The sequence below is a fragment of the Pseudorca crassidens genome, chromosome 14 (assembly GCF_039906515.1).
Source record: "Pseudorca crassidens isolate mPseCra1 chromosome 14, mPseCra1.hap1, whole genome shotgun sequence".
Lineage (NCBI taxonomy): Eukaryota > Metazoa > Chordata > Mammalia > Artiodactyla > Delphinidae > Pseudorca > Pseudorca crassidens.
In genome coordinates this window covers 72,505,346-72,528,757 of record NC_090309.1, presented here as the reverse complement: position 1 = coordinate 72,528,757, position 23,412 = coordinate 72,505,346, and the positions used below count along the sequence as shown (strand labels likewise).

Sequence of the window (23,412 nt, the reverse complement as noted above, 5' to 3'; positions counted from 1 at the left end):
ACTTCTCCAATATTAATGATTATTTTTCAAGGATTTTTTAGTAATCATAATGAATTGCAGGATCATGGCTTCCAACCCAAGAATGTTGATATTATTAGCTCTAGCTCTTTAAAAACACAAGAAAAAGACCTGCTTCATCCTCACATACTGATATCATTTCTGGTATAGCCTGAATACTTCATGAAGATCACTGCTATTAGTAAGTCGTGAGCATATACACATGCATTTATTCATTCCACAAATATTTATTTAAGGTCTACTATTTGCCAGGTCCATTCTATACCCTGGAGATACAGCAGGAAACAAAATAAAGTTTTTGTCTTCAAACGGCTTACGATCCAGTGGAGTATAGATTATAAAGAAATACAAAAACGTATAAAGTAATGTCATATAACAGTGCCACGAAGAAACTAAAACAAGGCAATGGGATACTGACGATGGTGCTATTTTAGGTAAGACAGTTAAGATGAGGCTCTCTGAGAAGCTAACATTTAAGGAGAGATCTGAATGAAGTAAGGGAATGAGCCACATGAATTATATGATAATTAAGTCCACATGCAAAACAAGGGACTTAGACCCTTACCTTAAACCATACACAAAAATTAGTTCAAAATTAACACAAAAATGGATTATAGACTGAAATGTAAGGTTAAAACTATAAAACTTCTAGGTGAAAACACAGGAGAAAATCACTGTGACCCTGGGTTAGGCAAAAGTTTCTTAGATATGACATGAGAAGCACAATCCATGAAAGAAAAAAATTGATAACGTGGCCTTCCTCAAAATTAAGAGTTTGTCTCTTCAAAAGATCATTAAGAAAATGAAAAGATAAGACATAGACTGGAAAAAATTATCTGTAGATCATATATCTGACAGAGAACTTGTGTCCAGAATATATAAAGAACTCTTAAAATTCAGTAAGCAGATGACAATCCAACCAGTTATAAAACGGGCGAGAGAAATTGTCACAGGCCAGAGGGGCCTAAGGAGACATGACGAATAAATGTAATGGTACCCTGGACGGGAACCTGGAAAAGAAAAAGGACATTAGGAAACAAACTAATGAAATCTCAATAAAGCATGGAGCTCAGTTAATAACAATATCAATATTGGTTCATCTGTAAAATGTTAACAACAGGGGAACTGAGTGCAGGGTATACGGGAACTCTCTGTCCTATCTTAGCTACATTTCTCTAAATCTAAAACTACCCTAAAATGGTGAAAGATATAAATAGACAATTATAGAAAGAAATAGACAATTATAGAAAGAAGATATATGAATGGTTTATTAGTCACTGGGGAAATGCAAATTAAAACTACAATAAGGTACCACTACTCACTAGCTAGGATGGCTATAAATACAAAAGACTGACAGTATACCCAGTGCACTGGTGACAATGCGGAGAAACTGGAGCTCTCATGTATTGCTGGTGGGATTCTAAAAGGTACAGTCACTTTCAAGAAACAGTTCAGCAGTTTCTTAAAATGTTAAGTATACTGTTACCCTGCATGACCCAGCAATTCTACTCCTTAGGTATCTACCCGAGAGACATGTGAAAACATATGTCCACACAAAGACAAAGATGTTCACAGCAGGATTATTCATAATAGTCAAAAACTGTAAATGAGCCAAGTGTCCATCAACAGGTGACGGATAAACAAAATGTGGTATTCATATAATGGGATATTTTCAGCATTGAGAAGGCATAAACTACTGATACTTGCTACAACATGGATAAGCCTCAAAAATATTATGTTAAGTGAAAGAAGCCAGAAACAAAAAACTACATATGATTCTGTTGATACAAAATTTCTAGAAAAGGCAAAACTATAGAAACAGGATGTATATCAGTGGTTGCCTTGGGGCTATAGGTGGGAGCTGGGATACAAGGGAACTTTTTTGGATGATGAAAAAGTTCTAAAACTGGATGGTGGTGATAGGTGCAAAACAACATACATTTACGAAAACTCATTTAACTAACAGCGGGTGAATTTTATGACGTGTAAATTATGCCTCAATAAAACTGTTTTAAAAAAAAAGACAAATCAAAACCACAATGTTCTATTACCTCATACCCATTAGGGTAACTTAAAAACAAAACAAAACAGAAAATAACAAGTGTTGGTAAGGATGTGGAGAAACTGGAACCCTTATACTTTGTTCATGGGATTGTAAAATGGTGCAACCACTATGGAAAACAGTATGGAGGTTCCTCAAAAACTAAAAATAGAACTACCATATCATCTAGCAATCCAACCTCTGGGAATATAACCCAAAGAATTAAAAGCAGGGTCTCAAAGACATATTTGTACACCCATCTTCATAGCATTATTCAGAAGAGCCCAAAGGTGGAAACAACCCAAATGTCTGTTGGCAAAGGAATGGACAAACAAAATGTGGTATATACATACAATGGAATATTATCCAGCCTTAAAAAGGAAGGAAATCCTGACACATGTTAGAACATAGATGAACCATGAGGACATTATGCTATATGAAATAAGACAGTCACATAAAGACAAATAATATATGATTCTACTCATATGAGGTATCTTAGGTACTCAAATTCATAGAAAGAGGAAGTAGAATGGTGGTTACCAGAGGATCCTGGTAAAGAGGAGTTGATGTTTAATGGATATATTGTTTTCGATTTGCAAGTTGAAAAAGCTCTGGAGATCTGTTTCACAACAATGTAAATATACTTAACACTACTGAACTGTGCACTTAAAAATGGTTAAGATGGTAAATTTTATGTTATGTGTATTTTACCACAATTAAAAACAAAGAAAGAAAACCAAGGGATGGTGTTTGGGCAATGCTAGATTTAGAGTTTAAAAGCAGACTGTTTTATAGCAGTACAGTGCTAAACAGAGTGAGAAAAATCCCAAGGGGTGGGTGAAACTGAGCAGATCAAAGTCACAACCACTTACAAATAATTATCCTCCTAGGATTAAACCTTGAGTATGGTTGTATTAAATAATGCTATTTCTCCTTACTGCATCATAGTCCATCACCACATTTGCTGTTCACATGACCATGCCTCTCCACCACACACACACACAGGAACCGCACATATACACTCACATGTGTGGGTTTCTGAGTATACGCAAGTTCTCCCGTCCCCAACACACACACACACACACACACACACAGAAGTTGAGGCAAAAATCTTATCCTATTCCTAGGACTATCTCACATGATGAATCACCCTTGGTACCAGTGCCCTCTGTGCTCCCTCCTTCTTTTTTGGAGAGATACACTTCCCGGGCCAGCTACCCAAAGCCCAGAAGAGAATGATTATCTGGGACCTTTAGCCTGAAATGGAGCCAAACAGACAACACCCAAACCAGAAATGAGTGAAGCTCAAGGCGCTAAGAGAATCTTGTGTTCCTCAGCTGCTAGGTTTTCAAAATCATCTCAGCAAAATAAGAGCCTTCACATTCTAGGTTATCTAAATAGAATAAAAAGCAGCTTTTCTTTTCTCAAACGGTCAAATTAGATAAACCTGAAATGTTAGATATCTGATGGCCCACTAGTGAGCAGAACGTGTCACCATGCCTAGGTTTTTCAAAATCATTACGGCAAAACGCAAGACAGAATTAATACCAGATGAGCTATGATCTAAGAGCCAAAGTATGACTTGCCTGGTGGAAATAGCTCAAAATTATAACCTTCCAAATAGGTTCAGCCTCAGGAGACCAGAATGAATCTGATACTCCTTTCAAGTGACTAGAACATCAGATTCACCTAGGAATCTAAGAGAAAAGTATCATCTTGCTGGTTTCCTCAAATAAGACTCTTCTCAGCACCCACAGAGCCCCACTCACAATTCACATTCAGTAAATACTTGTGGAAGACAGTGATTTCACTCCAGATCAACTTATCAATATCATAAATTCTATAACAATTTATTTTGGAATATAGTAAAAGCAGTTAATAACTCTCATTGAAAAAAAAACAAATCTGGCTCATAAAAAAGTTGCAAACAATAAGGCGTTTGGTTTGCCACAGGACAATTAGCCAGAAGTACCCTTGTCACAAAAGTCATTTCAAGTTCCAAATTCCTCCATCATTTGAAAGAAGTGTCAGAAATATGTGCTTAAATAACTAAACAACATAAACAAGAAGTTAGACCTGTTTTATCATAGGGTTACAAATGGTCTTAGATTATTCCTGGTCTGGTGAATTCCTACTGATCTACTTAAAGTCATCATGAATAAGAACAAAACTGGCAGAATTTTTGCGTTATACTAAAAAGTTCACAAACACTGAAAGCACCAGATGTTTAAAGCATAGTTGTCTAAAGTTCAAAAAACAAAAAAAATAAACTATGTCTTGGTATAGAAAAACAACAAAGAGGACAGATATGGCTTGATTAAATCAAGGTAGTGCATATGTATAGTCTAAGTCAGTATTAAACAGAAGAGTAGTTAAAATAGGACAATTAAGAGCCATACTGAAGTGTTATTTTAATTATACTTTTATAATTTAACAGTTTTTTAATTGTCTAGGTTAATTCTGTTTTGATACAAGGTGTGGAGGAAACTGGTTAGTTTAGCTGTTCAAACATGCTACACATGTATATAGGCACATGCTGCCAGAGAAACAGGAAGAAGGTAGTCTGGTTTCCAAGTAACAAACTTTATCCAAATGTTTTAACAGAAGAAGTTACCAAATTAACCTTTAAGCTTGGGTGGGAAAAAAAAAAAAACACACAAAAAAAACCTGGACCATCAAACCAAAGAATATGATGATCATTCAGAAAAACGAATACCAAGAAGCACACAGTGCCCTAAATTTGCAGTTTTTATCAACTCTTTTTTAAGATTAGGGATTGGCAAACTTTTCTGTGAAGAGCCAGATAATAAATATTTTAGGCTTTGAGGGTCATACGATTTCAGTCACAAAGACTCAATTTTGCCATTGTAGCCCCAAAAGCAGCCATAGACAATACGTAAAGGAATTAGCATGGCTGTGTCCCAATAAACGTTTACTTATGGACACTGAAATCTGAATTTCATATAACTTTCACAAAATATTATTCTCCTGTTTATTTCTCTTCAACCATTCAAAAATATAAAAAAATCATTCTTAGGTCATGGGCCAGACAAAAACAGGTGACAGGCTGGATTTAGCCTGTGGGCTGCAATAACCGCTGTTTAAGAGAACAGATCAGCCGCAGGTGTATCGAGGGGGATACCAGTCATGCTCTTCCTTGCTGGAATTCAGAGGAACAAATATACTGAGCTGACATCAGAAATAAATAAATAAACCATAAACTGAAATGTAATGGTGATGAATTGCTAATTAAAGAAATCTGATATAAGAATTATGTGGTTAGGGCCTCCCTGGTGGTGCAGTGGTTAATAATCCGCCTGCCAATGCATGGGACACAGGTTCGAGCCCTGGTCCAGGAAGATCCCACATGCCACGGAGCAACAAAGCCCATGCGCCACAACTACTGAGTCTGCGCTTTAGAGCCCGCGTGCCTAGAGCCCATGCTCCACAACGAGAGAAGCCACTGCAATGAGAAGCCTGTGCACCGCAACGAAGAGTAGCCCCCGCTCGCCACAACTAGAGAAAGCCCACGCACAGCAACGAAGACCCAACACAGCCCAAAAGAAAATAAATAAAATAAATTTAAGAAAAAAAAAATATGTGGTTAGATAATTAGATCCTAAGCACCAGCAAACTGCTTGAATTAGGCTAGCAGAAAGTTTATCAGACTCTTTAAGGGTCAGAAGTTTCACAAAAATGTTTTGACCAAAAGAAACAACTAATTTCTCTCAAAGACTTAGAAGGAAACTTGCTACAGTGTTGATGATAAGTAAACTGTTTTTTTTTTCTTTCGAGGTTTATTTGAAAAACGTTGTTTACATAATATTCTCAACTCACCAGAAAAGAAATACAATGGCTCAGTCGAGGAAATATGCCTGACATCTGGTGGAAGCCTTAGGTACTGTAGGTATGTGACCTATATTATTTACTGAAGGAAAAACAAACAAACAGAAGAAGGGGGATGGGGTAGGTGTCTGTTTATATAAATCATGTTTAGTGTCATTCATTAATTCAATACGTATTAAATGCCTACCATGTCCCAGGCACTGTTTTAGGCACTGAGAACTCAGTGAAGAACAAACAACACAGTCCCAGCCTTTGTGGAGTGTACATTTTTATGACATGCTTTACTTTATTCTGAGGAAAAGACTTTAAAAGTTTAGAGGATAGTATTTATAACATCCTAACCTCTTAGAAGCACTTTCAGATACATTATCCTTAAACAATATCCTGAGATAATTAAGATGAGTTTTATTACCACCACTTTACAGAAAAGTAAACTGATGTCTTTTGATTTTCAATCTAGTTTTTCTTCTGTTACATCACACTGCCTCCCTTATATTTTTCAACCAAGCAAGTTACAGCTATTCGATGTTCGCCCTTGGTTCTAAACTTAACCACAGGGTTCAAACAATGGTTTGATTACCATATGTTTCTAGAATAACAATTTCTTACTGGGTCAGCACGTTAGGAAACCAGGAAAGAAGGCTTGGCATGGAGTGAGGAGTCCCAGACTCTGGTCCCAACTCCAGCACTTTGTAGCTGTGTGATCTTGGGCAGGTCAAGCAACCTCTCCGATCCTGTTCCCTGATATGTAACAGGTTAATGCTATGTATACTACAAACGTTGCTGTGAGGGTTAAATGAAATAACATACACGGAAGAGGTGAACAAAGGGCTTGGAACACTGTGGGTGTTCAATAAATATCAAAACTTGAATCTCAAATTTGTGAGCATCTGAGTATCTCTACCCTATGCCAACAATGAAACGTAAGGAATTAACATTAAAATATACTTAATCGCAATTCCTGTCCCAAATTTCCACTGGAGTTTTAATTTTACTTCTAGGCATTTAATGGTAAAACCTAAGGTTTTTAAAATATGTTGGCCGCTCTCACGCGTCAGCTGAGTGAAGGCGGCGAAAGGGCTGTGTTGTTAGGAGAGTTACTTTAGAAGTCACCTTGTTACCAAAGCACCAGGTTCGACAGTTCTCTGCTTCTTAACCTTTTGCTTGGTTGATTTTCATGGAACTAGCTGATTTTTTTTTTTTTTTTTTGGTCTCTCTGCTAAAAAACTCCGTAACTTCCGTGTTCCGCTGACATTGCTCTTCCTGAAGTGCAGGTGTCAGTGGTCTGCAATCAGTTTTTGTTTTGTTTTGGGGGAGTCTAATCTCTTAGGAGTATTTGCACTCTACTGAAAGCCTTGCCAAACGACTTTGTAAACACAAGATTAGGAAAAGGAAAGGGTATTAGCCTGGACGAGAGTGCGGGAGACCCTTTTACATGCGTGTGTGAACATTTCCCGTGTTGACTTCGGACCCACGGTTTGTGGTCCACAATCTAGCCACTCCAGAGCTTCTGTTGACTCTTGCAAGTGGACACCTGGGTCTCAACTTCCCTGCTGTACGTTTCTTTGGGGGTGCAGCTAAAAAAATGGTGGTCTTGGACATGAGGTAAGAGGGTGACAACTTGGCCTCAGCCATCATCTAACTTCTGCTGGCATTGGTTGAATCTTATCAAGTTCAGTCTTTGACGTGAAAGACCGAAGGCTCTTCGTGCGCCAGTCAGGTGGCACGGCTGTGCCTCTGAGGTGGGAGAGCTGAGTTCAGGACACTGGTCCACAAGAGACCTCCCAGCTCCACATAATATCAAATGGTGAAAACCTCCCAGAGATCTCCATCTCAACGCCAAGACCCAGCTCCACTCAACGACCATCAAGCTACAGTGCTGGACACCCCATGCCAAACAACTAGCAAGACAGGAACACAACCCCACCCATTAGCAGAGAGGCTGCCTAAAATCATAATAAGGTCACAGACACATCAAAACACAGCACCAGACGTGGACCTGCCCATCAGAAAAACAAGATCCAGCCTCATCCACCAGAAAATAGGCACTAGTCCCTTCCACCAGGAAGCCTACACAACCCACTGAACCAACCTTAGCCACTGGGAACAGACACCAAACACAATGGGAACTACGAACCTGCAGCCTGCAAAAAGGAGACCCCAAACACAGTAAGTTAAGCAAATGAGAAGACAGAGAAACACACAGCAGATGAAGGAGCAAGGCAAAAACACACTAGACCTAACAAATGAAGAGGAAATAGGCAGTCTACCTGAAAAAGAATTCAGAATAATGATAGTAAAGATGATCCCAAATCTTGGAAATAGAATGGAGAAAATACAAGAAACATTTAACAAGGACCTAGAAGAACTAAAGGGCAAACAAACAGTGGTGAACAACACAATAATTGAAATTAAAAATTCTCTAGAAGGGAGCAATAGCAGAATAACTGAGGCAGAAGAATGGATAAGTGACCTGGAAGATAAAATAATGGAAATAACTACTGCAGAGCAGAATAAAGAAAAAGAATGAAAAGAATTGAGAACAGTCTCAGAGATCTCTGGGACAACATTAAACGCACCAACATTCGAATTACAGGGGTCCCAGAAGAAGAAGAGAAAAAGAAAGGGACTGGGAAAATATTTGAAGAGATTATAGTTGAAAACTTCCCTAATATGGGAAAGGAAATAGTTAATCAAGTCCAGGAAGCACAGAGAGTCCCATACAGGATAAATCCAAGGAGAAACACAACAAGACACATATTAATCAAACTATCAAAAATTAAATACAAAGAAAAAATATTAAAAGCAGCAAGGAAAAAACAAGAAATAACATACAAGGGAATCCCCATAAGGTTAACAGCTGATCTTTCAGCAGAAACTCTGCAAGCCAGAAGGGAGTGGCAGGACATATTTAAAGTGATGAAGGAGAAAAACCTACAACCAAGATTACTCTACCCAGCAAGGATCTCATTCAGATTTGACAGAGAAACTAAAACCTTTACAGACAAGCAAAAGCTAACAGAATTCAGCACCACCAAATCAGCTATACAACAAATGCTAAAGGAACTTCTCTAGGCAGGAAACACAAGAGAAGGAAAAGACCTACAATAACAAACCTAAAACAATTAAGAAAATGGTAATAGAAACATACCTACCGATAATTACCTTAAATTTAAATGGATTAAATGCTCCCACCAAAAGAAACAGACTGGCTGAATGGATACAAAAACAAGACCCGTATATATGCTGTCTACAAGAGACCCACTTCAGACCTAGGGACACATACAGACTGAAAGTGAGGGGATGGAAAAATATTCCATGCAAATAGAAATCAAAAGAAAGCTGAAGTAGCAATTCTCGTATCAGACAAAATCGACTTTAAAACAAAGACTATTACAAGAGACAAAGAAGGACACTACATAATGATCAAGGGATCAATCCAAAGAAGATATAACAATTGTAAATACTTATGCACCCAACATAGGAGCACCTCAATACATAACGCAAATACAACAGCCATAAAAGGGGAAATCGACAACAACAGAATCTTAGTAGGGGACTTTAACACCCCACTTTCACCAATGGACAGATCATCCAAACAGAAAATAAATAAGGAAACACAAGCTTTAAATGATACATTAAACAAGATGGACTTAATTGATATTTATAAGACTTTCCATCCAAAAACAGTAGAATACACATTCTTCTCAAGTGCAAATGGAACATTCTCCAGGACAGATCATATCTTGGGTCACAAATCAAGCTTTGGTAAATTTAAGAAAACTGAAATCGTATCAAGCATCTTTTCTGACCATAGGCTATGAGACTAGATATCAATTACAGGAAAAAAATTGTAAAAATACAAACACGTGCAGTCTAAACAATACACTACTTAATAACCAAGAGATCACTGAAGAAATCAAAAAGGAAATCAAAAAATACCTAGAAACAAATGACAAGGAAAACATGATGACCCAAAACCTATGGGATGCAGCAAAAGCAGTTCTAAAGGGAAGTTTATAGCCAAACAATCCTACCTTAAGAAACCAGAAACACTTCAACTAAACAACCTAACCTTACACCTAAAGCAATTAGAGAAAGAAAACAAAAAAACCCCAAAGTTAGCAGAAGGAAAGAAATAATAAAGATAAGATCAGAAACAAATGAAAAATAAATGAAGGAAATGATAGCAAAGATCAATAAAACTAAAAGCTGCTTCTCTGAGAAGATAAACAAAATGGATAAACCATTAGCCAGACTCATCAAGACAAAAAGGGAGAAGACTCAAATCGATAGAATTAGAAAAGGAATAGGAGAAGTAATAACTGACACTGCAGAAATACAAAGGATCATGAGAGATTACTACAAGCAACTATATGCCAATAAAATGGACAACCTGGAAGAAATGGACAAATTCTTAGAAATGCACAACCTTCCAAGACTGAACCAGGAAGAAATAGAAAATATGAACAGACCAATCACAAGCACTGAAATTGAAACTGTGATTAAAAATCTTCCAACAAACAAAAGCCCAGGACCAGATGGCTTCAGAGGCGAATTCTTTCCAACATTTAGAGAAGCGCTAACACCTATCCTTTTCAAACTCTCCCAAAATATAGCAGAGGGAGGAACACTCCCAAACTCATTCTATGAGGCCACCATCACCCTGATACCAAAACCAGACAAAGATGTCACAAAAAAGAAAACTACAGGCCAATATCACTGATAGATGCAAAAATCCTCAACAAAATACTAGCAAACAGAATCCAACAGCACATTAAAAGGATCATATACCATGATCAAGTGGGGTTTATCCCAGGAATGCAAGGATTCTTCAACATATGCAAATCAATCAATGTGATACACCATATAAACAAACTGAAGGAGAAAAACCATATGATCATCTCAATAGATGCAGAGAAAGCTTTCAACAAAATTCAACACCCATTTATGATAAAAACCCTCCAGAAAGTAGGCATAGAGGGTACTTTCCTCAACATAATAAAGGCCATATATGACAAACCCACAGCCAACATCGTCTCCAATGGGGAAAAACTGAAACCATTTGCACTAAGATCAGGAACAAGACAAGGTTGCCCACTCTCACCACTCTTATTCAACATAATTTTGGCAGTTTTAGCCACAGCAATCAGGGAAGAAAAAGAAATAAAAGGAATCCAAATCAGAAAAGAAGAAGTAAAGTTGTCACTGTTTGCAGATGACATGATACTATACATAGAGAATCCTAAAGATGCTACCAGAAAACTACTAGAGCTAATCAATGAATTTGGTAAAGCAGCAGGATACAAAATTAATACATAGAAATCTCTTGCATTCCTATATACTAATGATGAAAAATCTGAAAGTGAAATTAAGAAAACACTCCCATTTACCATTGCAACAAAAAAGAATGAAATGTCTAGGAATAAACCTACCTAAGGAGACAAAAGACCTGTATGCAGAAAATTATAAGACACTGATGAAAGAAATTAAAGATGATACAAATTGATGGAGAGATATACCATGTTCTTACATTGGAAGAATCAACATTGTGAAAATAACGCTACTACCCAAAGCAATCTACAGATTCAATGCAATCCCTATCAAACTACCACTGGCATTTTTCACAGAACTAGAACAAAAAATTTCACAATCTGTATGGAAACCCAAAAAACCCCGAATAGCCAAAGCAATCTTAAGAACGAAAAATGGAGCTGGAGGAATCAGGCTCCCTGACTTCAGACTATACTACAAAGCTACAGTAATCAAGACAGTATGGTACTGGCACAAAAACACAAAGATAGATCAACGGAACAGGATAGAAAGCCCAGAGATAAACCCACGCACATATGGTCACCTTATCTTTGATAAAGGAGGCAGGAATGTACAGTGGAGAAAGGACAGCCTCTTCAATAAGTGGTGCTGGGAAAACTGGACAGGTACATGTAAGAGTATGAGATTAGATCACTCACTAACACCGTACACAAAAATAAGATCAAAATGGATTAAAGACCTAAATGTAAGGCCAGAAACTATCAAACTCTTAGAGGAAAACATAGGCAGGACACTCTATGACATAAATCACAGCAAGATCCTTTTTGACCCACCTCCTAGAGAAATGGAAATAAAAACAAAAATAAACAAATGGGACCTAATGAAACTTCAAAGCTTTTGCACAGCAAAGGAAACCATAAACAAGACCAAAAGACAACACTCAGAATGGGAGAAAAGATTTGCAAATGAAGCAACTGACAAAGGATTAATCTCCAAAATTTATAAGCAGCTCATGCAGCTTAATAACAAAAAAACAAACAACCCAATCCAAAAATGGGCAGAAGACCTAAATAGACATTTCTCCAAAGAAGATATACAGACTGACAACAAACACATGAAAGAATGCTCAACATCACTAATCATTAGAGAAATGCAAATCAAAACTACAATGAGATATCATCTCACACCAGTCAGAATGGCCATCATCAAAAAATCTAGAAACAATAAATGCTGGAGAGCGTGTGGAGAAAAGGAAACCCTCTTGCACTGTTGGTGGGAATGTAAATTGATACAGCCACTGTGGAGAACAGTATGGAGGTTCCTTAGAAAACTACAAATAGAACTACCATATGACCCAGCAATCCCACTACTGGGCATATACCCTGAGAAAACCATAATTCAAAAGGAGTCATATACCAAAATGTTCATTGCAGCTCTATTTACAATAGCCCGGAGATAGAAACAACCTAAGTGTCCATCATCGGATGAATGGATAAAGAAGATGTGGCACATATATACAATGGAATATTACTCAGCCATAAAAAGAAACGAAATTGAGCTATTTGTAATGAGGTGGATAGAGGTAGAGTTTGTCATACAGAGTGAAGTAAGTCAGAAAGAGAGAGACAAATACCGTATGCTAACACATATATATGGAATTTAAGGAAAAAAAAAAAGATGTCACGAAGAACCTAGGGGTAAGACAGGAATAAAGACACAGACCTACTAGAGAATGGACTTGAGGATATGGGGAGGGGGAAGGGTAAGCTGTGACAAAGCGAGAGAGAGGCATGGACATATATACACTACCAAACGTAAGGTAGATAGCTAGTGGGAAGCAGCCTCATAGCACAGGGAGATCAGCTCGGTGCTTTGTGACCACCTAGAGGGGTGGGATAGGAAGGGTGGGAGGAAGGGAGACGCAAGAGGGAAAAGATATGGGAACATATGTATATATATAACTGATTCATTTTGTTATAAAGCAGAAACTAACACACCACTGTAAAGCAATTATACTCCCATAAAGATGTTAAAAAAAAAACAACAAAAGAAACACTTCCCTAATGTGGGGAGAGTACCTAGGTCCAAGAAGCACAGAGTCCCAAACATGATGAACCCAAAGAGATCCACACCAAGACATATCAAAAAAAAAAAACAAACTTAAATTCCTAGCTCATATCTGACAACAACAACAAAGGAAAAAATACAGAAATAAGAAATTTATTGACAGAGGTATTTTTATAATCTTGAAGGGAGAATATTAATTTTACATACGAAATAGAAGCCAGAAACATAAAGAAAAAAATTAACAAGTTTGACCATTAAACTAAAACTTCAGTAAGAAACTTTATTCTCTACTCTGAGAAAGATCAAGCTTGAAATGGTCACAGATATACACATTGTAGCATGCTCCCTTTTTTTTGAAAATCTGTGAGCAAATAAGCATGCTATGTAAGAAATAACTATAAAGGGTGAGCCTACTTAAAAAGTGTTTAATTAGTGGCCTAGTTCAATCAAGTACATTGGTCATCCAGTCCCTATTCCCAACTCTCAACCTCCTTGGTAGATGGCATTCATCCAAATCAGGATTACTGATTTTTAGTAAAACAAATAAAAGCAACTTTAAGTGTCTGAAAATAATACCTGCAATGTGTAAGGACACCTGAAGTACAAGAATGTTGTCTATTTTTTGTCCAACCAAAGAAGGGCCCTTCTAAATTAATATAGTGAAACAATGATTAAAACAATCATGATCCTATCTAAATGAAATATTTCGCTGACTTTAAGCATTCAAATGTAGGAGCTACCTTCATCTCTAAGTGCAAAACAGCAATCTTTTTCTTTTCCTGATCATGATTAAGAAATGCACAGTGGCCCACTCCTCACAATTTTCTCATCTATACTTGTAACTTTTTCCTTAGGAAGCCAGCCGAAAACACTGTACTTTATAAAACTGGCTTCTTCACTGTCACTCAAACCTATTTGCATGTAAGCAAAGTACTGTGTGAATACTGTTTGCACCTTGCATAATACCTGGAAGATCCTTAATAAATATTTGCTGAATGAATGGAAAATTTAAATTTCAGCAAGCATTAAGAATTGCTGTTCACATATTTATATTTCAGTTGTACTCTATATGCATTTTTGGATGATTAATAGTGAATTCTTAGCTTGTTGTTCATATAGCTAAAACCATTTATGTTCTAATGAGGTGGTTCCATAATCTGATCGGATTCACAAGGAAACTTTTTCAAAAGGTAGATTCCAGGCCACCCCCAGAATAATGATTCAGTTGACCGAGCACGGAAGTAATCTAGTATTCTATACTTTTAAAAGCTTAGTGACCCTGGTATCAGCCAGGTTTGGGAACCACTGGTATGTGAATATATACATTAAAAAAAATCTGTTAAACACAGAACCTCGAAGTTGAATGCGACTTTAAAAGTTGTCTAGTCAATCCAAATAGGATTAATTACTCAAAGTTTCATCAGAATACAAAAGGGAAGCTATCACTGCATTTTCTGAGTGGTCTACTGACTATCTACATGGCTTGGGAATAATTTAGATTAATAAATACCTGAACTATAAAATTTGAGTTCTAGGTTATACCTAGTCTGGAAATATCTAGTAAAGTTGAATACATTTATGGTATACATTACTACAGCTGAACAATATCTGGTTCTCCTCTCCTTCCTAGGTACACGGAAGGTGATCTATAATTGAAGTTAGTACAGTTGTGAAGGAAATGACACGTATCACCAAAGCACAGAAGAACTGATGTGAGGTCCCCACATGCTCTCTTCCTCAGCTGCAGTGACCAATGAGGCCTCGTGTTAAGATGGTAGAGCCAGAAACTTCAACTTCAACTGGTCTACCCGACCGTGGAGCATTGTCCAGTGAGAAATCTCCAGCACAACACTTCACAAACCACTTTTGACATGTTTGATCAGTCACAGCACCTTCTCCGTACACTTGCACAAATCTTTTTGTGAGTTTCAGTTATGTTTTTACCTTTCTTGAAATAATAAAGCATAATATGCCAAAAATGTTGCTTTTTTTCTTCCATCTTCAATATTAAAATGGCTACACAAAAATTCACCGACTTTGATAAATCATTTTTTAAAGGCACACTGATATGACAACTGTCACATACAATCTAACAAAATTGTTTCAAATGAAGTTAAAGACAACTAAGTGCTCCTAGAGTCATCTTATGGAGAAAACCAAATGAACCTTTTGGCCCACCCAATATTTATAAAGTAATAAGCTTACAGAAGACTATGCAGAGCATGACCATTTATATAAAGTTTTAAAATATGTGATTTTAAGATGTATATACATCTAGCAAAAGTATAAAAACATGTACAGAATGATCGATACCAAATAAATGTTAGTGGCTACTCTTTGGGAGAGAGAAACGGTAATGGGATTAGGAAGGACATAGGAAGCCACAACATTATCTACTATGTTTTATTTATTTTTTTAAAAAAAGATCTGAGGGGCTTCCCTGATGGCGCAGTGGTTGAGAGTCCGCCTGCTGATGCAGGGGACACGGGTTCGTGCCCCAGTCCGGGAAGATCCCACATGCCACAGAGTGGCTGGGCCCGTGAGCCATGATCGCTGAGCCTGTGCGTCCGGAGCCTGTGCTCTGCAATGGGAGAGGCCACAACAGTGAGAGGCCCGCGTACCGCAAAAAAAAAAAAAAAAAAAAAAAAGATCTGAGGTAAATACAATAAAATGATAAGAGTCAATAAAGAAAAAATCAGGTTTCAATTCTTAGCTCTCAATCCTACACTGAATTCCTTACTAACAGAAACTAGAAATGGGGAGGCTTTTTTAATATACAGAGAAGAAATCTGAGGTCAAGTTCATCCTGAGACAAGGGAAGTGGAAACACAGATGACCATGAATGCTCAGCAATTAAAGATGCCTGGTGCCTCTGAAAGAGAAGTGAGGGGCTGCAATAGAAAGAGGGGGATTAGTTGAAAGTCTGCCTGTGACGCAGAACACATCCACCTCCTCCACCGGACTACCCAGCAGCACACAGTCAGATGACTACTTTTTTTCTGGGCTGGTAAGAAACTAGAGGTTACCTGCTAGTGAAACTGACCAGAAAGTCTTCAAACTCAGGCACACCAGGGAGAGGTGTGGTATGAATTAAAATGGAGAGATTAACTGAAAGTCTACACTGAACTACTGGATTCCCCAACACACTTCTTCTGGTCAAGATGTACATAATCCTTCACCTAACAACTGTATTCTAGTTGTAAAGAAATTCTTACCCAGTTCCATTTGGGGAACATCTGAGGCATTTACTGCAGCATTATATGTGGAGGCAGAGATCTGAAGGCAACCCGGGTGTCCATCCCAGGGAGAATGGATAGGCAAAACATGGTTCACATACCACTTGTGTAAACTTTAAAAAAAGACATAGAAAACAATACCTAGTTTTCAAGAACAGGATTGTTCCTTATTGTAATCAAAGGATATACAATAAGCACATTAGAATGGTTACCCGTGGGGGAAAGGGTGACTAGAGTGGGATGTCACCCTTAAAATCCAGCTTACAATTTATAAGAAACATACTGAAAACCTAAGGACACAGAAAAATTGAAAGAAAAAGGATGGGAAAAGTTATACCGGGTACATACCTAGCAAAAAATCTTAAAAGGTGTGACTAGCAGATAAAATATACTAGAGAACAAATAGAATTATTAGGAATAAAGGAAGTCACAACTTAAGAATAAATTTTTAACTTCCTAGTGAAATATGTATAATTTTGAACAAGTAAGTAAGGCTGTAGAAGATTTGAGTAACATGGTTAACAAATTTGACTTAATTGACATACATTCATTTACTATAAACTCTGTACCCAACAAGCATAGAATAAACGTTTTCAAGTTTACTTGGAACATAATAAAAACTTGATCATATACTAGATAATAAGTATGTCTCAACAAATTTGAAAGAATTGAATAATACAGAACATTTTTCAGACCAAAATGAAATTAAATTAGAAATAACAAAAAGGTAACTAGAAAACCCTCATTTTTTTGGAAATTAAGAAAGTATACTTCTCAAAGAAGAAATAACAGAACTTAGAAAATATTTAGAATTAAACAATAAAAAAATTACATAACAAAACGTGGACATTACTCAGGTAGTGCTTAGAGAAATTTATAGCCTTAAATCCTTAAATTTGGGGGAAAAAACCTGAAATGAGTAAGCTAACCATATCTTCAAATAAGTTAGAAAAAGAGTAGCAAAATAAACCCAAAGAAGATTTAACAAAAGAAATAATAAAGGATGGAAATAAATGAAAATTTTAAAATACAATACATACAATAAAAGAATCATCAAAACCAAAAGTTGGTCCTCTAAAAGCCTAACACATTGGACAAGCCTATGGCAAGATTTTTCAAGGAAAAAAAAAAAAAGGAAAAAACTATAAATATGTGAGAGTAGGAATGAAAAAGATGTTAGCACAGATACTGTAGATAAATATTATAAACTTTGTGCCAATAACTTTGAAAATTAGATGGAATTGACAAATTCCTACATCTATAAAATGTTCCAAAGTGACTCAAAAAGAAATACAAAATGAAAATAGTCTTATACTTTTTTTAAAAGACTTTTTTTTTTAAACTATTAATGGAATTAATAGTTAAAAATCTCCCCACAAAGAAGGCTTAAGGCACAGATAGCTTCACTGGTGAGTTTTACCAAAAATACAAGGAGCAAATAATTCCAATCTTAAACAAGCTCTCCCCCAAAAATATAAAAAGAGAGAATTCTCCTCAACCTTTTGAAGACAGCAAACTGGGCAAACTTTGTCCTAAAAACAAAACAAAAAAATCAAGGGAAATTACAGGAGAATTTAACTCATAAACATAGAAAAAAGCTAAACAAAATATAAGCAAGTGAAATCTAGCAGTGTATTAAAAGGAGGGTCAAATTATGTTTATTCCAGGAATGTAGGGTTGTTTAAAACACAGTTAATGTAATTCACTCTATTAACAGAATAAAGAAACTCAGGCTATCATCTCAATGCAGAAAGTCTTTGATAAAATTTGACATCATTCATGACAAAAAGAAAGCACTAGCAAACTAGGAATAAAAGGGAACCTCTTTTATCTGATACAGTTTCTACAAAAAACCAACATCAAAAGACATGCTAAAATGAATGCTGAAAGTGTTCTCTTTGGTATTAGTAATAATGCAAGAATGCCTATCAGACCATTGCATTCAATATTGCACTGGAGGCTCTAGCTGGCATAATAAAACCAAAAGAAAAAAACATGAGTATATTTAAAAGCATAAAGAATGGGAGGCAAGACAAAAGGCAATCATTATTTGCAGGTGATATAATGATTTATAGAAAATCCAAAAGAATGTGAGTACAAATTGCTAGAATTATGAACAAGTTACACAAGAAGACTACATAGTGGATTAAAATACAAAAGCAACGTGCGTGTCCAACACCAGCAACAAACTGTTAAGAAACATAATTCAAAAAAGATACCATCTTCATGACTGTACACATTTGCCAAAAATCACTGAATTGTACACTTAAAGTGGGAGCATTTTATTGCATGTAAATTATATCTCAAAATAACTGCAGAGAAAAAAGGCACCATTTGCAACAGCAGCAACACATGCGAAGTACACAAGAATTAATTTAACATGTACAAGACCTTTCTGAGGAAAAATTATAAAGCTTTACTAAATGGCACAAAAGGATATTTAAATAAATGCAAAGACATAACACATTCATGGAATGGAAGACTTAATATTATAAAGATGTCTGTTCTTCCCAATTTGATCTTTAGATTCAATAAATCTCTGATCAAAACTCCAACAAAATTTTATGAGGGACTCAATAAGCTGATTCTCAAATTTATATGAAAGAGCAAAGGGCAAAGAATAGACAAGACACTCCTAAAAAAGATGACTTAATCCCTTACAGTAATTAAGATAGCATGATATTGGCATAGTGATAGAAATTTTGACCAAAGGAACAGAATCAAGAGCCCAGAAACCAGACCGTGCGTATTTGCAAACTTCATTTATGACAATGGTGGCATTGTAGTTAAGTGGGGAAATGATGGATTATCCAAAAAATGGCATTGAGACAAGTTATTATTCAAATGCAGAGAGAGAGAGAAAACTGGATATTCCACAGCACACCACACACAAAAATTTGTTCCAGATGAATTAAAGACATATGTAAAAAGGACATCTTCAAAGCTTAAAAAGAGAGAGAAATATCACTACAATGTTGGAGCAGGCAAGGGTTTTGTTTTGTTTTGTTTTAATTCAAATGAAAAACACTAACCAAAAAGGGAAGAGGTTAACAAATTTAACCAAAAAATGGATTACACACAAATAAGTAAAATCTACTATGGAACACAGTGGGAGAAAAGCATATTTTTTCTCCAGGAAGAAGAAATCAATGGGAAACTGAAGGAAAAACAACCACAAAAACAGTACAGGAAAGTCAGTCCAGTTATAAAGTCAACAGGCACACTTTTGAGCAATCTGTGGTATATAAGAGAGAAGATCCCACTGAACTCTGACGAGAACAACTGCACAGGGATTGTGACACTGGAACTAAACAAAGGGTACACAGAATGACAGCACACTGCTTGACTTTGTAATGAATGGAATTAACTTAAAATTCTGTTATTTGATTTTCAACTTTTAGATTGAGCCCTTAATAAACCTCAGACGACTTAGTTATGATCATAGGAGAGAACAGAAATATTATCAGCTTTGATAAAAGTAATGGCACAGATGACAGAAGTTAGGAGGCGAAGGGAGAAGCAGACAGAAGGTTAAAACTTCCTTCGTTTACATAGTAGAAGTCAAAAGAAGTTACAAGAAATAGAAGTTTAAAAATTACATTCAAGAGTACAAAGGTAACTGATTTTTAAAATGGTGATATAATTATGAAAAGATGAGGTGGGTTGATATGTAGAGTTATAAATGAGGTTGGTCCCTTACACCACAGAAGGAATTCAATAATGTCCAAAACTGATAGGCCAAGAAATGGTGCTCTGAATATATTATTTAGCGATATGGAGGTATCCATTAGGAGATCTAAAAACCCAAATGAAGCACAATGAAACTGGGGAGGATGTACTGCGTTTTGTTATACGTATTGTTGTATTTTTTCTGTATTACTGAATTTTTAATCTATATGTGTGTATTATTTTAATAAATATAAAAGTTTTGAAAATTATTGAACGAAAGAGAAAGAAAAGATCAAGAACTCTAAGAGCTCATTTAATCAAACTATGTAATTTGAGCTAGGTAAAAGAAAATTGATGTCTACTGCAACAGAAAAACTTCTAAATACCCGAGTAAGACTAATAATCAAAAACCTACCAACTTTATCTAGCAGAGTATACTTAATATCATTATTTAATTCAGAGGGAAGAAATCAGTTTAAAAGCTGAATCTTATCCTTCATTGTTTCTCCTCCTCCTTACTTTTCCTCTTCATTTCTCTAGCTTTTTTGTTCCCCTCCAGCTTTCTTTTCCTTAGCAAGAATATTTAACTGAAAATAAAAATAAAACACTAGTTTTATTTATAGAGTTCAGTCTTGTGGTTCCATAATTTTCTCTCAATACAAAAAGAGCAAATTAGGTTGATTTTCATTTCCATGTGGTCTAAACTAACTTTTAAAATCTCTATGGTCATTAACTGTTGTAAAGAAGAAAAGATCTCTACTGCTGATTTAAGGGAAGAACACAAATAACAAAAGACAACCTTGTTAAACCCAGCACACTAATTACTCTTAACGTATTAAAGGGGACTGCTACATAACTTAGGCTTCAGGGCTCAGGAGCTAGGTTTCCATGCAGATATTTATGGTGATTTAAAGAGCTGAAAGCTTTAAGTATTAAGATCCCCAAAAGTAAAGTAAAAACCAGAAGGTGAAATGTTCATGTTAGGTGACATTCGGTTTTGACCCAGAAGAATTCAGCAAGGTTTCCATTTCAGTATAATCCACATCTATCATATACTTACACTATATTTGCAAGGTCAAGTGGTTTCTCTGGTTGTTCAGGAAAAACAGGATGCGGAGGTTCTCTGGTGGGTACACACCCCAAGGATTTACTAATTGCATGGCTCAGCTTCTTTGCAGGGGATTTCTGTGTCAAAGTAGAAAATATGGAAATAAGGAATTGAATTTTCAAAAGAATGAAACAGAATTTTAACTAAGTGACGAGAGCTGTAGAAAATATCTTTGCAAATACAAACTAAGTTGCATTACAGTCACCACTACTGAGCCTTGCAGAAAGGAACCTACGGTTGTTTCAAGGGGTTGTTTCAAGGTCGTTTGTGGCCCTTCGTTTCTGTCCTAACTCCCTCATTTCTACTATGCAGTCACACTATCCAGTTAGTGTTAACTTGCCTTTTGAACATCTCTGTGTGCCCTTTGCAGGAACTCCCTCTTTTGATGCTTCTGGGTCATTCTGGTAAGATGTTATAGTTAATTCCCTGATCAGAGTCAGAAATTCTTGCTAGACTAAAATACTAAAAGGTTAAGATAATGCTGAGAGCTCACAGCTCTTGAATGTTAGCAAATTAGCTGACTAACCCACATCCCCCCAAATATTAAGAGAATATTCCCCAAATGAACATGAAACAGAACATTTGGTGTTAAGGGTCTGGCTATGTATACAGATACAAATGAGTGCACTCACATACACAGGCAGCATCAGATCTGTGACTCTAAATTATGATATGCTGAAGGTACAAAAATAAGTCGGCATACTAATACATTTCCTGGGAAGGTAGAACAATACACACTAAATCCAAAGACTAGCAGGCCTAAGGTATAATAGTAAATATGCACAAAAGTAAACAATATGCCACGACTAAGATATGTAGAATATGAAACCCATATTTAAAGGACACTTTTTAAAAAATTAATTAGTTTATTTATTTATTTATATTTTGGCTGCGTTGGATCTCCATTGCTGCACGGGCTTTCTCTAGCTGCGGTGAGCGGGGCTACTCTTTGTTGCAGTGTGCAGGCTTCTCACTGCGGTGGCTTCTCTTGTTGCAGAGCACGGGCTCTAGGCGTGCGGGCTTCAGCAGTTGTGGCACATGGCTTCAGTAGTTGTGGCTTGCGGGATCTAGAGCGCAGGCTCAGTAGTTGTGGTGCACGGGCTTAGTTGCTCTGCAGCACATGGGATCTTCCTGGACCAGGGCTCGAACCCATGTCCCCTGCATTGGCAGGAGGATGCTTAACCACTGCGCCACCAGAGAAGGCCCCCAATTCCTTTTAAATAATACTGTTATCTGAGATTTTCTTGGCAGGATACTAGTCGCAAAAAAGTTTAAATATTTCATTCTTCTGTCTCTGCAGTGTATTACTGTAGTACTACTTTAATTAGAAAATAGACCTTGTTTGCAGCTGTGTGTCTCATCAGTAGCACATCTCCACTTAACTTTTATATGCTGCCTACATATATTTTAACAGAAAATAAGCCAAAATCTATTTACCTTTAAGACTATATAGGGAAAGTTACTTAATACCTTGTTTCTAACAGACTGAATAATACCATTCTCTTCAGAAACTTCATATATTGGCTCCAAATCACCTACTACCATCCCCTTCAACACATTAAATTGTGGGGGAAATCTATATGTAATCTAATCTCCTGAAAATTATATGAAGCTACACAAAGCAGAAATTCTGAACTTCCCCACAACTGCTCTCCATCATCCCTTTGCGCAATGACTAGCTATAACATGACTCTGATTCTTCTTCCTCTGCTCCATCTTCTACACTGCCCCAGACATCACACAGTCTTCTGCTTAAAATCTTGCAAAGGCTGATAATCATTTATAGACTAAGATCTAAATCCACGCCATCACAGCTCACTTAGGAGCTTTCATCTCTGGCTCCCCACTCTGTCCTCACCTCTCACCCCACACCAGCATAAACATCAGGCTGCTCAGTTAACCCAATGTACCATGTTCTCTTAGATCTCTGTACCTTGGCACGTGCCTTTCTGAGATCTCCCTTTCCCGATCTATTTCTCTTTAAATTTTCTGCTCATCTCTCAAGGCTGCTTGTTTGCAAGCCTCCCTTCCCCTACTTTCCTCACTGCTCCGTAAGTCGGCACCCCTCTTTCCAAGCTACCCACTCGCCAAGTACACATTTCCACTGTTGCACTGTTCCAATGCTACGCTGCACTTTTAAATTTACATGCCTA

General features: G+C 36.7%; 1 protein-coding gene across 16 annotated transcripts in view; it reads right to left on the bottom strand.

The window, feature by feature from the left end:
• The window catches only part of DTNB (dystrobrevin beta), a 255,173-nt gene that overhangs the window by 113,767 nt on the left and 117,994 nt on the right, over positions 1 to 23,412 (bottom strand). For all 16 annotated transcript variants that reach the window (XR_010934112.1, XM_067703517.1, XM_067703515.1 and 13 more), the window contains exon 9: positions 21,212 to 21,336. Coding sequence is in view for 15 of the 16 variants with exons in the window: in XM_067703517.1 (XP_067559618.1) it covers positions 21,212 to 21,336 (125 nt within the window). In the remaining variant the exon portion in view is untranslated. The remainder of the gene's footprint in view (positions 1 to 21,211; positions 21,337 to 23,412) is intronic.